Source organism: Suricata suricatta, chromosome 5 (assembly GCF_006229205.1).
Source record: "Suricata suricatta isolate VVHF042 chromosome 5, meerkat_22Aug2017_6uvM2_HiC, whole genome shotgun sequence".
Classification (NCBI taxonomy): Eukaryota; Metazoa; Chordata; class Mammalia; order Carnivora; family Herpestidae; genus Suricata; species Suricata suricatta.
The window spans coordinates 93,790,523-93,806,613 of NC_043704.1; the positions used below are offsets into that span (position 1 = coordinate 93,790,523).

The 16,091-nt window shown below is 44.4% G+C and overlaps 1 protein-coding gene across 6 annotated transcripts in view; it reads left to right on the top strand.

Annotated features, from left to right (window-relative positions):
• TNIK (TRAF2 and NCK interacting kinase) overlaps nucleotides 1-16,091 on the top strand; it is a 374,995-nt gene that overhangs the window by 344,962 nt on the left and 13,942 nt on the right. For all 6 annotated transcript variants that reach the window (XM_029939880.1, XM_029939882.1, XM_029939881.1 and 3 more), the window contains 5 exons: nucleotides 1,933-2,062; nucleotides 8,331-8,495; nucleotides 10,550-10,661; nucleotides 11,512-11,682; nucleotides 13,843-13,986. In XM_029939880.1, the coding sequence (XP_029795740.1) occupies nucleotides 1,933-2,062; nucleotides 8,331-8,495; nucleotides 10,550-10,661; nucleotides 11,512-11,682; nucleotides 13,843-13,986 (722 nt within the window). The remainder of the gene's footprint in view (nucleotides 1-1,932; nucleotides 2,063-8,330; nucleotides 8,496-10,549; nucleotides 10,662-11,511; nucleotides 11,683-13,842; nucleotides 13,987-16,091) is intronic.

Sequence of the window (16,091 nt, forward strand, 5' to 3'; positions counted from 1 at the left end):
ACACACACACACACACACACATACATACATATATACATATATAATGCATATTTATATATATTTATACATAAATATAAGGTAAAATAAAATTTCAAATAAATGAGTGACGATATCATAGTTTTGAGAACTATCTTCATTTACCAAGCTAGCAATATGTCAGGCATCCATTGCAGTGACTTCTTGTTCCATGTCTCTGAAACACTATTAATGGCTCCTTTCTGGGAATGAAATATTAAAATTGCTTCTTTTCCTTCCCAAATATGTCAGTTCTTTTTTTTTTTAATGTTTAATTATTTTTGAGAGAGAAAGAGAGACAGAGTGGCGGAGGGGCAGAGAGGGAAGGAGACACAGAATCCAAAGCAGGCTCAGGCTCCAGGCTGTCAGCACAGAGCCCAACTCAGGGCTCGAACTCACAAACCATGAGATCACGACCTGAGTCGAAGTTGGTCACTTAAGTGACTGAGCCTCCCAGGTGTCCCCCAAATACATCAGTTCTAACTGATCTTTAGATTCATTCAATCCACTGTTCCAGTTTAGTAGTTTTGAAGTAAGCTTCTTGCTATTGTTTTGTTTTGTTTTGGAATAGACTCACCTGCTCATTTTTTCACCTCTTTGTTTGGATCCTTAACATATGCTTCCTCTGTCCCAGAGATGTCGTAAATCTGGCATGTATCTTCTTTCTTGAGTATTTCATCAAGTACTTGGTCTTTGATAGGATCCAGGAGACCAGAAATGTCTTTTTTAAATACATAGGAAACAGTTAAGAGGAAAAAAAAATAGCAAAAGATACAATTAATATACCTATTGAGAGGAACAAACCTTAATACCTTTTTTATTCTTTTAATAAACCCCCTTTAAAGGAGTGGCAGCTGCTGATACAGGGTATCAGTGAGGACTGCATTGGAAACTGAACTCCTGTGGACAAGCCACCTCACCTACCTGGCTCTCAGTTCCCCTTGACCTTGTGGTCTGTGTTACAGGGCACATAGAAAACATCAGTCTCTGCTCTCAGGATGTATGACAAGGTCCTGTTACCCTCTCTATTGTGTTGTAAACACAAGAAGAAGAAGCAAACTAAAAATATACCACAGTGTGGACTAATTAAAGAGGTTTTATAAAGGCTGCATATTTTTAAACAGCCTGGCTAATGGATGTCCTAGTAAGCCAGAATGCCCTTAATTGATATTTCTTCTCCATAAATAGTGTAAAACCCATTTATCAAATGATTGTATGTTGCACTCCTACTCTGTGCCCAGCCCTACGCTGGGTATCCAGTGATGAGCAGAGACAGGACTGCCCTCACAAGCATATGTCCTAATGAGACAAACAGAAAGTTATAAGAGACTAAAAAAAGAAAGAATCACAAAATGTGATAAGAACCAGTAAGACAGAGCATGAAAAGAAACAGGGTTCGTGGGATAAAACCTAGGTGGTAAGAGAAGAAATCTCAAGGGAAGTATCATTTAAGATGAAAGATCATTACTTAAGTATCACTAAGAGGAGAGGCAACCACAGTAGGAGGGAGTTTTCCAGGCAGAGGGAACAGCACATGCAAAGTGCAGGTCATGGTGCCTGCTGGTCAGAGAAGGAGTAGGGAAGTCTTGGAGGCTCTGTAAGACCCCGGGGGGCTCTGACACTGAGGGCAGTGGAGTTTTCCCCTTGGACAGTCAGAAGCTTGCTCAGTTGGACTGCTGCATGCCGAATAGGTCAAGAAAGGATGCTGCAGACACAGGGCACCTGTTCAGGCATCAGTGCCACATTAACAATTAAATAGAATAGAACGTAAGACCACTCACTGTACGCTTAGAAATGGTTAAAATGGGTGAATTTTAAGTTACATATATTTTACCACAATTTGAAAAATTAATATAAACAGGAAGCAGGCGTTCCCTACACACACATTGCTGTTAATACTGTTCCTTCCCATCTCAGACCGACAGGAGCCCCCGGGAGCACAGAGCAGTACAATGTGGGAATGGTCGGCACGCACGGGCTGGAGACTTCTCACGCGGACACTTTCAGCAGCAGTATTTCAAGAGAAGGAACCTTGATGATAAGAGAGGTAAGCTGGTATAAAAACTGTAGAGGAAGTGCGCTCCTTGAGTGGTATTTATAGCAGAGCTTTCGCAGAGGATGCTGGCGGCAGCGTGTATTTTCAGCGTAGCGCATGGGTGTAGGGAGCCCCAGAAAACGTGCGCTTCTAAAGGGCTGAGTGATTTTAGTTGTCCACCGCCTTCTTTCTTGTATCCTTCTTAGCTTCTGCAGTGAGACTTAATTACATTAGTCCAGATTCTTCAGTAGGAGCTATGCAAATCAGAATATAGAATTTGAGCTCTGGGATACAAAGCTGGCAAACCCGGATGTTTCCTACCGCAGCAAAACAGGAGTGAAGGGCCTCACTCCGTAGCATCTGAGGCCTTCCTATGCCTCCTTTCCCCATGGTGTTATCCTTGTGGAGTTCATGTATCGAAAATGCTTAGAAGTTCCAAGAAATGGTGATATCATTTTATCTAATTAAATCAACATTGAGGTGCCTAGGTGGCTCAGTCAGCTGAGCATCCGACTTCAGCTCAGGACATGATCTCATGGTCCATGGGTTCGAGCCCCATGTCAGGCTCTGTGCTGACAGCTAGCTCATGAGCCTAGAAACTATCTTCAGATTCTGCGTCTCCCTCTCTCTCTCTCTCTCTCTGACCCTCCCCTGCTCATCCTGTCTCTCTCTTTCAAAAATAAATAAAACATTAAAAAATTTAGTTAAGTCAACATTAAAAAGGCTATTGAGCTATTTTGATTTTTAAAAAAAAGCAAAGAGGGGCGCCTGGGTGGCTCAGTTGGTTAAGCATCTGACTTCGGCTCAGGTCATGATCTCACGGCTTGTAGATTCGAGACCCGCATCAGGCTCTGTGCTGACAGCTAGCTCAGAGCCTGGAGCCTGTCTTGGGATTCTGTGTCTCCCTCTCTCTCTGACCTTCCCCTGCTCATGCTGTCTCTCTCCCTCTCTAAAATAAATCAAAACAGTAAAATATATATATATTTAAAAAAAACAAAGAAATATGCAGATCTACTTTAAAAGGTACCTTATTGCTTTTATTTTGGTTTTTTATTTTATTTTTTAAGCTTATTTATTTATTTGGAGAGGGAAACAGAGAAAGAGAGTAGGGGAGGGGCAGAGAGCGAGGAAGAGAGAGAGTGCCAGGCAAGCTCTACACTGTCAGTGTGGAGCCCGATGCAGGGCTCGAACTCACAAACCATCAGATTGTGACCTAAGCCGAAACCAAATCGGACCTTTAAGCGACTGAGCCACCCAGGTGCTCCTGATTTTCTTTGTTTAAACTTGGGGAACATCATTTCATTTGAGTAGGGGGGGGCATGTGCTTGCTTTCACGTGCACTTCCTCACTGCCTCTGTGCCAGCCAGAAGGGCCTTGACAAATCAGAATCTGTCTTCTCTTCTTTCACGCTTCGTCGTCATCACGCAAGTTTGACGACAAGTCTCTGCTTGGAAGGAAAACAGTAGCTGGTAACATTGGGCAAAAGTTACTTGATGTCTCTCCCTGGGTCCATGTTATCATCTATAAAATTTCATAAATAATAGCATATGACTCATGAGTATATGACTAATAAGATAACCTGAGCAACATAAGTGTGAACTGTATGGATCTACTTATATGTGGATTTTTTTCAATACGATCCAATGCTATAAACCTATTTTCTCCTCCTTATGATTTTCTTAACAACATTTTCTTTTCTCTCACTTACTTTATTATAAAAACACAGTGTATAATTCATATACAAAAATGTGCGAATCAACTGTTTAGGTTATTGATAAGGCTTCCAGTCAACAGTGGGCTATTAGTAGTTAAGCTTCGGGGGAGTCAGAAGTTCTATTCAGAATTTGAACTGCACCCGGGGGGCTGTGCCCCTAACCCCTACGTGCTTAAGGGTCAAATGTAATTCATTTCATTTCACACGCTTTTTACTTGTTACCCCTTCCGACTCCAGCCTCTGAAACAATGTATATCTTCTGCCTTTCTACAGCCAGGATGGCTTGGGAAACCATAATAGCAGGCTTTGCTCTCCCAAGAAAGGAAGGAAGTGTGGTTGTGAGATGAATGCGGCCTTTGCAGTAATAATTGGCAGAAGGGCTGTAACTGGAAGAGTAGTTCACAAAGCAACTTGCTAGAATGTCACGATATGGCCTTGCCGAGTCTTTGAAGTCGGCTTTAAAGAGCCCTATCATGTAAGCCTGAAATAAGCAATGGACTTGGCCGTGGAACCTGGCATCGTGGAGTGCTGGCATATAAATCTCCCAGTGTGGTGGATGGGTAATGCTGATGGAAGTATCGAAGGCTGCTGTCACTCCTCAGAAAACCTGAGGGGACATGTTCTGATGAGTTGCTCTCTGATTCCAAATAAAAGGACTCTGCTTTCTAATGTGGTTTATAATTTGCTGGAGTCTTTATGACAGAGTCAGCACCTTGGAGAAGATATTGGGAGGCACATTTTCCATTCAGTTGCCAGGCGCATCCAAATGGCTCCATTTATGTAAAGCACCCCAGTATTCTAGGGCCATAGCCGATCATTTTAAAAATAGCACTCACCCATGTCCTGTATGAGTTTGATAGATTGAGGGCCCCCAAACCTTTTTGTCTCTCAATTTCTAAATGCCACTTTTCCCAAATGTGGGCTTTTTTTTAATTTTTATTTTTTTTATTAATAGTGTATTGCCAAGTTGGTGTCCATACAAGGGCTTTTAACATAATAGCCTTGAGTTAGAATCCATTTAAAGTACAGGTATCACAAAGTTAAATGCTAATAAAAGTATATCCCTGACAAAATAATAATAAAATAAAAACTCGTAATACAGCTTAGCTGATAGTGTGCTATAGTTCAGTTCCCCAAGATGAACAAAGAGAACTCACTCAAGACAGCATTGTCATGGGAGTGGACAGGATGGCTGTACCACCCACAGTCCTGCCAAGACAAATTTGCCCCATCGATGCACACCCTGTGGTTCCACTCCCCCCCTAACCTATGGCCCAAGAGGACCCTTCCCTCTTCTAGTTCTCGAACACACCACACTGGCTGTCATCTACCACATTGTCCATGGGAACCCATCTGTAGAAGCGCTATCCTCCCTTCCCCACCTCCCCTGCTGCCCGTTCTTCACCCAGCAGATCCCTGTGGGTCTGATTCAGCCTTCCCTTTCTCCTTGAAGCCTCTCTTGGGACTTCATGGGCCTCTGTCCATCACACCTTTCCTACTGAAGCAGTAGGATAAACAGTCCACTTAAAGCAGCTTACAGTGTGGTGGAGAAAAGGGTGGGGGAGGTATCAGAGATAGGGGAATAGAGATTCAGAGGTATTTCATACAAAGAGTCCAAAGACAAAGTGTTGGTTGGGACCCTGTGCAAGGCCAGAACCAGAAATTAAAAAGGACCAGGAGCTCAGGCAGCTTCCTTGTGCCTACCTCTGGCCCTCTCACTGTCTCTCTTTCCCTTCATCTCTGCTTTCCTCCATGCCTGTCTCTCCTTTTCCTTCATTTTTTTTCCCTCCAATTTCACCTGTGTTGTTTTTTTTTTGTTTGTTTGTTTTTTTTTTTTTTTGCTCCACAGACCAACTTTCTCTCCCTCTGCCAGCAGGTGCTCTCACCTCCCCCCCCCCCCCCAATCGCCTGTACCACATGTACCACATCCCACCCCGTTCAGCTGCCCGGCAGAGACTGACCAGTGTCTCTCAGACCCAACATGAAATGTAAAAGGGAATTTGACCCCACTTGACTCAGGTCTCCACTCAGGTCCAGTCAGCTACGGCCGAGAGCAGAGCCGCCTATCACGGCAGCAGCCCAGAGCACCTGCGCTCTCCCGACAAACAGCCCCTGATTTCAGTGCTTATAACCTGTGTCGTTTGGAGCAAGTTAGCTGAATCCTCTGCACTGCAGTTTTTCCTTATGTGAAGTCAGGATAACGGAAGCTAACCTGTGGCGTTATTTGAAGGACTGTGTGGAATACCGTATCTCATGTTGGGCATGGTCCCAGGCACATGTTGTTACTCAGGGAAATCTTAGTGCCCACCCCCATGGGAACAGTGAGGGCGTGAAGACTGTAGAAACCGTTGGGCTCTGTTCCAGAGGTCCTAGAGGGCCAGGCTGTTGTTCCTTTTCTCTATATTCCCAGCAGAGTGCCTGGCTCACAGAGGTATTTAATTCTAAGGAGCTGGCTGAATGGACAAAAAGCTGATGGCTCAGAGTGGGGAGATCCAGGGGTCACCACTGGATTCCTTCAGGCTTCTTGCTGTCTGGGCTGTTTCCCCTCGCTAGCTTTCCCAGGTCTGTCTTTGCTAGCCAGTGTGTCTGCATCAGCTTTTGGCTCGAGCCAGAATGCTGGGGATAGAATAGAGCCCGGAAAACTCTAAAGAGACCATGTGTGATTTATGCTACTGGGAGATTGAGGGGAAATGTTAGAAAGTCTTTCAGTATTGGAACAGAAGTTAAAAGAAAGGAAAAGCTGTCCAATACACATAAAATAGGAGACAGTGAGATAAATTAGGACTGAACCCTATGAATGTCATTGAGAAGACAAAACGTTCAATTCTGAGAACAGGCGCTAGTACATGCTGTGGATGAACAAAATGAATCCAGAAAATGCCCCTCTCCGGGGAAGTTTGCAGGCTAAGAGCATGTTGCCAAGACAGAGGGTACTACAGCTTTCCAGTTATTTCTTAAGTTCCCTGGAAATAGCCGTTTCATGCACCCCTTCAGGAACTTGGGAATCTGTTTCCCCAAAATTGCCTCCTGTCACTTCTAGCCAGAAGCACATACAGGGCAGTCACTGCAAGACAAAGACAGGCTCTGCAAGGGGGAAGCCAGGCGTGCGAGCCCCAGCCAGCCAGCCCCAGAGAAGGCAGGGAGCGTGTCCGCCTGCCTTGATTCTGGCTGATCCCTTCAAAGCGCTTCACACTTAGTAGTCACTCAGAAACATTGGGTAAATGAATTAAAGAAAGAAAAGGCAAAGAAGGGAATCATTACTTAATTAGATCTGCTCTAAGAAACCTCGGTGAGCTAGTTGCATAAATGTTATATCAGAAAGCACAATTCTGGCCAGGCCTAGGAAGCAGAGCCGTCTTTTAATCCTGTATTTCTTCCCTGGGATCTTCGATAGGAAGCTTTGCTCCACAGGCCAGTGGTTTCCAAACTTGTTTCATCATACAATCCTATCTGCAAAAATTTTAGAGCATGCCACTTCATTACAGTGTATTTCTAAATCATGCATTTGTCCTACTGCTCATATTATGTCTATTACAAAATACCTTGAAAGGACATTAAAAAGGGATGCTATCCAAAGTAATTCAAACATTATTATTGACTATTCCTTGTTAGTCATGATGACTTCTATTTTTTAAAAATTTTTTATGGTTTTTCTTTATTTTTGAGCGACAGAGACAGTGCGAGCAGGGGAGGATCAGAGAGAGGGGGACATACAGAATCTGAAGCAGGCTCCAGGCTCTGAGCTGTCAGCACAGAGCCTGATGCGGGGCTCAAACCCACGGACTGTGAGATCATGACCTGAGTCGAAGTCCAACGCTTACTGACTGAGCCACCCAGCTGCCCCAATGACTTCCATTTTTTACTGCAAGGCACCATACTTGCTTATAACAGATGCAGAATTAACGATAGTGGACATAAGGCTGTAGTTTTAAATAATCTGTAGTTTATTTCAGTAGATTATTTTAAAACTCTTGTCCGGTCTGATTAATTAATCATTGTTTTGACCTCATGACTGACAAAGAGCCCTGTGATTTGGGCAAATAGCATCTCTGCATTTCCTTGGCATACACGGTGTGTGGACTATTAGCATTATCTCACCAGCCTCAGCATTTCAGCAATATTCTAGGTCACATGCGAGTCTTGTGGGATTGTATCGTGGTAAGCCAGTAATATACCTGCAAATCCAGTTAACAGTGCACTCACAGGCACACACACACACACCGCAGAGGAGACCCATGCAAATGCAGACCTCAGGCACTCAGCGCCTCCACCTGCATGTGGCAGTCCTGCCTTCCCACGGGAACCCCCACTTCCTGTGTGACCCTGACTGCCCGTCATGCAGCAGAAGGCCACCTGGTCAGTCCATATACTAAGTATTAGCAAAGTTTAACTTCTTTTTTATTTTCTTAGTAAAATAGAAATGTGACTGTTATCTTCTTGCACACCCCAGCGGGTCCATTCGGGGACCACTGTGCCTGTGCTGTGTGAGGGGTGACCACTCTGTGTGGCCTTTGCCCTCCCTTTCTAATCCCTCTCTAATACTCCCCATGTGTTGTGCCCCCTCAGACGTCTGGAGAGAAGAAGCGATCTGGCCACAGTGACAGCAATGGCTTTGCTGGCCACATCAACCTCCCAGACCTGGTGCAGCAGAGCCACTCCCCTGCCGGGACACCAACTGAGGGCTTGGGGCGCGTCTCCACCCATCCGCAGGAGATGGAGTCCGGGACTGAAGTAGGTGTCCAGCGACAGTCATGACAGCTCTGTTCTCGGTGGGCGGTGGGGGCGGGGTGGTTGAAACCCTGCCGTCTTCAGGAATAAGGCTTTGTAAGCTCCCTGAAACCTGGAATGTGTCTGTTTGGTTGCTATATAACTACTTATGCAAATACTTTAATGGAGGAAAATCATGAAAACAGCAGCAAAAAGATCTTGGATACCATCGGCCCGATGCCTGGGCCCAATATCTATTTTTACATATGACAGTACTGAGACTCAGAGAGGCTAAGTGACTTGCCCATGGCACACAGCTCATTCGTGACAGATATAGAACTCGAACTGGGATTTCCTATCTCCCAGGTCAGTGAGAGAAAGTTTAGCCTATAGGGCTCCCACGGCCAACAATTGAGGTTCATGTTTATGTTAATTTAGTCAAACCAAGTTTGACCTAAAATCAGGTTGAAATTCTTTGCTAAATGAAAGACAAAAATCAATAAATAGGCTGTCAAACCGTCCATCTTCCTAAACTCCAAATTGTGTGGGAAAGGTGGAAATGGGATATTTAGCTTTGCTGTATAGAAACAGTCCCTGGAAATAGCCTGAATAAACACAGTCTGTTAGGCAGTACACGTAGGTGCAGTTATCCAAGCCTGACCAGTGGATGAGTGCATGGGGCTCGGTTAGGTTTCCGGAACCACACGGAGGCCCTGAAGGTAATTATGAAGCACATGCACGGGTGTCACTGATGCTGTCCACACACTGACCTTTTGTGATACACCCTTTGGGTTCTGCCTCCAGGGAAAGAACTCAGAGGGGGATGGAAGGCAGCATATCCTCTCGTGGCTCCCCACAGTGGGGTCAGGTTTTCCCTGCCTGAACATCTCTAGCGGTACCAAAAAGAAACCCCATGAAACTGGATTCAGGTTCAAATTCTGCTGTGGCTCCAGCTCTAAGTGGGAATGTTACTAACTGCCCCAGCTCCTTCCAGACTTCTGAAGGTCAAAGGAGAGAATGTGTGTGAAAGCTCTCCATCTGGAAGGAGTTCTACCTTGTAGAGGGGGAAATCATTTTGATTTCATAAGGTGAAGGGGAAATCAATTGGGTCTTTGTGGTTTTCTCCGTATGTGTTTAGGGGTCCTGAGATGTTTTTATTTTTAAATGGAAACCTGAAAATAAAGCTAGAAAGTGAAAACCCAGTTCAAAACATTTGTCCAAAAGGAGATGTTCTTATGTTGAATGCAGGTCTGTGCATGATACTAAGAGCACATGAGCACAGTAGAAGAAACAGAGATGACCAGATGAGGAAGTAGTTATTATACCTTCCTTGGCAAAGCTGAAATATGGAATTTCACCACGTGAAGTCCTGATACTTAGTTTGCTGTTCTCTAGTCTAGTTCGACTTTGTGTCTTTATTGGGATTTATTTTTTAAGCAAGCCCTCAAGGTGTGCATTGCCCACAAATCTAGTATCTTCGTGAAGTCCCTACATAAGGCATGCAAATAACAGTATCCTTTTGAAGAGACCATTCTGGGAAGGAAAAATATTCAATCCCTGGATGAAACTGTCCCTGAATTAAAGATCTTAAGGCTTCTTGAGCCAACACCAATCCCGCTGCATCACCAGGCCAGCTAACAGGGGCCCAAAGGCTCCAAGAAGAGACTTTGGTGGACTAGACGTTCAGGATGAAATGCTGCTATGTGGACATGCTTACTTAGTTTATTGTGTCAGCTTTTCTTAAGGCCATTTGATCAATGAGATTGTTGTTACTTCAAGGGAAAGAGAAGCTCTGTCATCACAGTCATCTTACCAAATGGTCCAAAATATAATTTGCCCACTGCAACTCTTGCAATCTGACAATTAATGGAGCTCTGCAAAGGTACAATGGCTAGTGAGTAACCAGTACCAGGAGAAGCTGGAGAGAGAGGCACACCTCAACTCCAAGGGTCAGAGTGTGGACAGCTAAATAGATAGAAGAATCTGTAATCATTCTAAAGCCCAAGCAAAGCATTCCTAGCATTGTTCATTCCTCTAGTATTTATCTGTTCTTCTTAATCCTCTTGTGTACCAATTAGTATGGCATGGGGAGCAGCACGAAGGCTTCCTTCACCCCCTTTGTGGACCCCAGAGTATACCAGACATCTCCCACTGACGAAGATGAAGAGGATGAAGAATCATCAGCTGCAGGTAAGTGAAACGGCCCAGATGTTTTAGAAACAGCTTCATTTTCCTTCCTGGTATGACCTGATAAAGAAATGAATTATTGGGTTAGTAGTTAAGCCACTTCCTGCTTAGGTCCTTTCTTAAAGGGAGGTTGGTTTTCTTTTTGTTCGTTTGTTTTGTTTTGTTTTTATTATTATTATTTTTGTAGGAATCCTAAAACAGATTTCTTTGTCTCCCATTTTTTTTCATCTCTTCTATTTTGCTTCTGGTAGGAACCCAGAGGTATCCAGGGGCCCTGGGAAAAGCTGTTCCTCAGAGATCTCCAAAGTTACCACATACTTCTCAAAAGCAATTTCTGGGTACAATGCTGTGCACGCAGTAGACACTTAATAAGTGCGCGTTGAGTTGTGTTGAGTTCTAGGTGTGTGCTTCCTACCGCACAGGTCTGGCTGATTTAGAGGAGAGTCTTGCTTTCTGGACTTATGCAGCTCACTAATCATCAGGGGAAACTTAGGCCAGTTGGTCAGCTGATGATATGGAATTTTAAAAAGTAAATCCTTCCTGCATATGTTCTATGAGATGGTGGTGATGTGTTCAGATTTGTGTAATGAATATGTATTCTCTAAACTACCCAAGTAGTATCTTTAAGTCTGTTTACTAATAGTTAAAATACTGCTTCTGTGGATGCAGTCTACTAAAAAAAAAAAAAAAAAAAAAAAAAAAATGTAAAATGTGCATAGTTTCAGAGTTTCTGTGCCTTTCCGATAATGCACACTAAACAAGGAGAAATCACAGGGTTTTGAAGCACCTTCTCCATATCTCCACTGGTTCTCTTTTAAGATGCCACTGACTTCTCTGATTCTTTTTCTCAAAGCTCTGTTTACTAGCGAACTTCTTAGGCAAGAGCAGGCCAAACTCAATGAAGCAAGAAAGATTTCAGTGGTAAATGTAAACCCAACCAACATTCGACCTCATAGCGACACACCAGAAATCAGAAAATACAAGAAACGATTCAACTCAGAAATACTTTGTGCTGCTCTCTGGGGTAAGTGTTTCTTCTTAATACATCTATCCTCTAACATTAAAAGCCTCTGGAGCTTACCATCCAAAGAGCAATGGTTGAATCAGGAGTGTCAGAGTCCCGACTTGAGATTGATTATCTTGGCCTCAGGAGAAATCAAAAGCAATTTTATATGTAGCAAGAATTGATAGAGGCACCTGGGTGACTCAGTCAGTTAAGCATCAGACTCTTGATTTCAGCTCAGGTCACAATCTCACGGTTCATGGGATCAAGCACCATGTTGGGCTCTGCTTGGGAGGCTCTCTCTCTTTGTCTGTTCCTCCCCCACTCTCATGCTTGCTCACTCTCTCTCTCTCTCAAAATAAACATTAAAAAAAAAAAAGAACTGATAACCTAATGCCCAAGATAACAAGATCAGATTCAGAAATGACCTCGACACATAATAGCGATGGCTAGAGTCCACCACCTAACCAGCTAACATGTACTACACGTGATCTGCCGAGCACTGTGTGATGTGCCCCCCGCCCTGTTCTGCCTGTATGATCTATACAATACCCTGCAAGGGGAATTGGGCATAACCCCTGTTCACAGATGAAAACCCAGCCTAGAATGTTTTAGTGAATTGCTAGTAGTAGCAAGATAAAACTGGAAAAGGGCAACAGATGATGAACTTTTCCTTTTAGTTCAAAATATCAACCTACAGTTCTTATAAAAATGGTAAAGTTTTAGCTAACCTCAAACTCAGTATAGTAGGGATGAAATTCTAACAGAGTCCTGGTCTGTGGTACTGCAAATGTCACATGTCAACTAAGGAAGGACATGGCCCATCTGTATCCATCTAAAATACTAGGCTTTGGGGCACCTGGGTGGCTCAGTTGGCTTCAGCTCAGGTCATGATCTCACAGTTCATGGGTTTGAGCTTGCATCTGGCTCTGTGCTGATAGCTAGCTCAGAGCCTGGAGTCTGCTTCAGATTCTGTGTCTCCTTCTCTCTCTGACCTTCCCCTGCTCATGCTGTCTCTCTCTGTCTCTCAAAAAAAAAAAAAAAACATAAAAAAAAATAAAATAGTAGGCCTAGTTTGTGGCACCACAATTTTATAAGGGCAGAAACATTTGAGGTGTTTGGGAAGTGAATGAAGCCTGGAAACCATTTCAGGGGAGATGTGATGGAGGTAAGGCTCTGTCTGTCCTCTGAAGAAGAGACAGAAGACAAGGTGACCATGTTTGATACTGAACAATTTGTGGACAGAAGAACAGACATTTATGTTACTCAAAAAAAAATACATGTACAAAAGGCAAGATAATTTAGAGAGTTACCTGTTTGTGAGTACCATCCAGTACACAGTGGACAGTGTGTGTGTGTGTGTGTGTGTGTGTGTGTGTGTGTGTGTGTTAGTTACAGGGGCAGGTGGGAGTTAATTTGTCTAGGGATGAATTTTTAGGATGCCAACTATTCAGATGAGACCACTTACCTCCTAGCGCTTTTGTAACCGGAATGATTGCATGGGAGACGGGCCCGGCGAGATTCAGATACCTGAGTGGTCCCTTACAGCCAGTATTTCTGCAACTCGCAGACTGTTAACACCTTTACTTGCATTGGTTTGTCATTTTTCTGACAGACAGCAGAACCTTGGCGGTATGAGACACACGTAAGCTTTGGTGTGAGGAAGAAGGCTTTTCTTCCAGTGGGGATATAGAAAGGGGATACTCTGCTATACGGTGACGTTGGGTAGGCTAGAAATCGCTGCATGGTCAGGGACAGGGCTGAACCTTCCGGAAGTCTTGAGGTGGGTGGGATTTACAGAGCGAGTCCAGAAAGAGATGGGTGTTATGGGAAAGGAATACAGGTAATTGCTCTAGTGTCACAGCTGTGCCCAAGGCGTCCCTTAAGAAGGTAATTGAGCTGTGCCCAAGGCGTCCCTTAAGAAGGACTCTATACTAGGTAGTAAATGGCCACATGTAATGAATGCTGCTACCACTTTATAAAGGAAAACTAATTTTGTTACTAGAGGGCAGTGATTTAGTTACCACGGCACGGTTTCCACTTCTGCACTCCCTACCATGGTACCGACTTGCCCGTCAGTTTCTAGTAACAAGGCACAGTTTCTTAGGTTTTACAGGGACCGCGGATGCAGAAGGTTAGAGCAATAAAAAGTCAGTCTTGGGGTGCTTCTTAAATTTGCAGGTGTAAACCTCCTGGTGGGAACGGAAAATGGCCTGATGCTTTTGGACCGAAGCGGGCAAGGCAAAGTCTATAATCTGATCAACCGGAGGCGATTTCAGCAGATGGACGTGCTAGAAGGGCTGAATGTCCTCGTGACGATATCAGGTACGTTGCTGGCATGAGGAGGCCTCTGAGTCTGCGCAGGCAGGAAAGGCCACCGTCGCGGAATCTGGTCTGGATCACCCGGCAGAAGAACCAAGCGGCACTCGGAGAGCTTGGAAGGCAGGAGGTTTATTTCACACCGGTGGGCTCAGAGGAGATCACTCTCCAGAGGTCGGAGCCCTGGACGTAAGCAGAGAGGACAATTTATTGTCTGTTCAGGCCAGCAAGCAGGGTGGGAAGAAAACCTGGAAGGGGAGTCTTCAGGCAGGGACTCGAATCCCCCGATCAGTCCTGTCAGCCGTCTTGTAACAGATTTCTCCCTATCACCGTCACCTCTGTTCTGAAAAAAACAGTGAGCTCTGCCCTTCCCAGCTAACGGCGACATAACAACTTAGAGCAGGATAGCCAGAGAGGTCACTCAGGTTTTGTAACTCTGGACATAGTGACCTCCAAAGGGAAGCCTCGCACCTCTGCATGATCTTGAACCAGGCAGAAGGACCACAAAGGCTGTATGTTTATAGGCCTCTAACCTCTGCCAGGAATAGAGAGATCTTTTAAAGATGTCTGAGCTCCAGTCAGTGCTACCTACTCTCAGATGGAGAATATCAAAAGGTAGGCTTCTCAGGGTGGGAAATCTTGTTAGCAGAAATGTCTCTGGTCTCTCTTCTCTCAAGAACTCTTGTAGTTTATGCTCCATCGATGCCAGCAAGTGCAGGTGGTCCATTGGGTAATTGAGCTGCAAGGAGATTTGGTTCCCAAAGACTCAGAAAAGGCGGTGGGGAGCTACACAGAAGTAAAGGCCTTATTATTGAAAAGTTAAAAATGGAACCTCAAAGAGTCTGTATTTATTGAAAGCTCTTTCTGACATGTTTGAAGGAGTTTAATAAATAGGATCCCTTTTCACGCGGTAGACCAGCGGGGTCCGACTGCCTGGGAGGAGGGCCCGGATACCAGTAACTTCCGTGGTTCCTGTGGTGTTTCCAATGTGCTGCTAACTCTGAGAACCAGGGCTCCAGATTCATCCATCACTTCACAAAGAGAAGATATAGGGTTCCTGGTCCAACCTTGAATACAGTTTAACTCTTGGACTGTATTTCCATTTTGAACAACTGCCTTCACTTGATGCCACAATTCCTTCTTTCCTTTCCCTTTCCCACGAGTTTCATTTCTTTTTATTCTCTCCAAATAAGATTTAACTGAGTAAATTGTTCTTGTATTATCATTGGAGTTTAATTCAATGTGGTCTTTTGTTCTTGTTAATGGCTTTCTTGACTGCTCCACCAGCAAATCTAATTCAAAACTGTGCAACTGTCTCTCACCTACCAAAAGTGGAAATGATACCAGAAAGTTCACATTCTGGCTTCATCGTGTTGTGAGTGACACATCCCCATTCTTAAAAAACGTAACCATCTCCTCTTACCATGAAGTGTAGATGGGGAAAGGAGAAAATGAAAACAGGAGCAAATGACTCTGGAGCTGCCCTCCGGTCTGCAGGCGTAGAAAGGAGGGAGCTCTGGGCTTTCTGCCCATCGTAGTCATTGGGATCGGTTCTGGGCTGCTGGCTCTGAAACGGAAGAGTGACTGCATCACCACTTCCTTAATTTATGCATGCACTCTCCTGTCAAATCCAGTGTGCAGTGCTTTAGTAAGTTTTCTTCTGGAACACCTGGGTAGCTCAGTCTAGTAAGCGTCTGACTCTTGGTTCAGCTCAGGTCATGAGGTGAAGGATCATGAGATCGAGCCCAGCGTTGGGCTCGGCACTGATATCACAGAGCCTGGTTGAGATTCTCTCTCTCCCTCTCTCTCTGCCCCTGCCCCACTCATGCACACAGGCTCTATAAATAAATAAACAAACAAACTTAAAAAAAAATAATAAATACATAAATTTTCAGGGTGCCTGGGTGGCTCAGTAGGTTGAGCAGTAGACTTAGGCTCAGGTCATGACCTCACAGTTCGTGAATCTGAGCCCTGCATCAGGCTCACTGTTGTCATCACGGAGCCTGCTTCAGATCTTCTGCCCCTTCTCTCTCTGCACCTCCCCCCATTCTCTTTCTCAAAAATAAGCATTTTTTTAAAAAGTTAAAAAAATAAATAAATGTTCTTCTTCT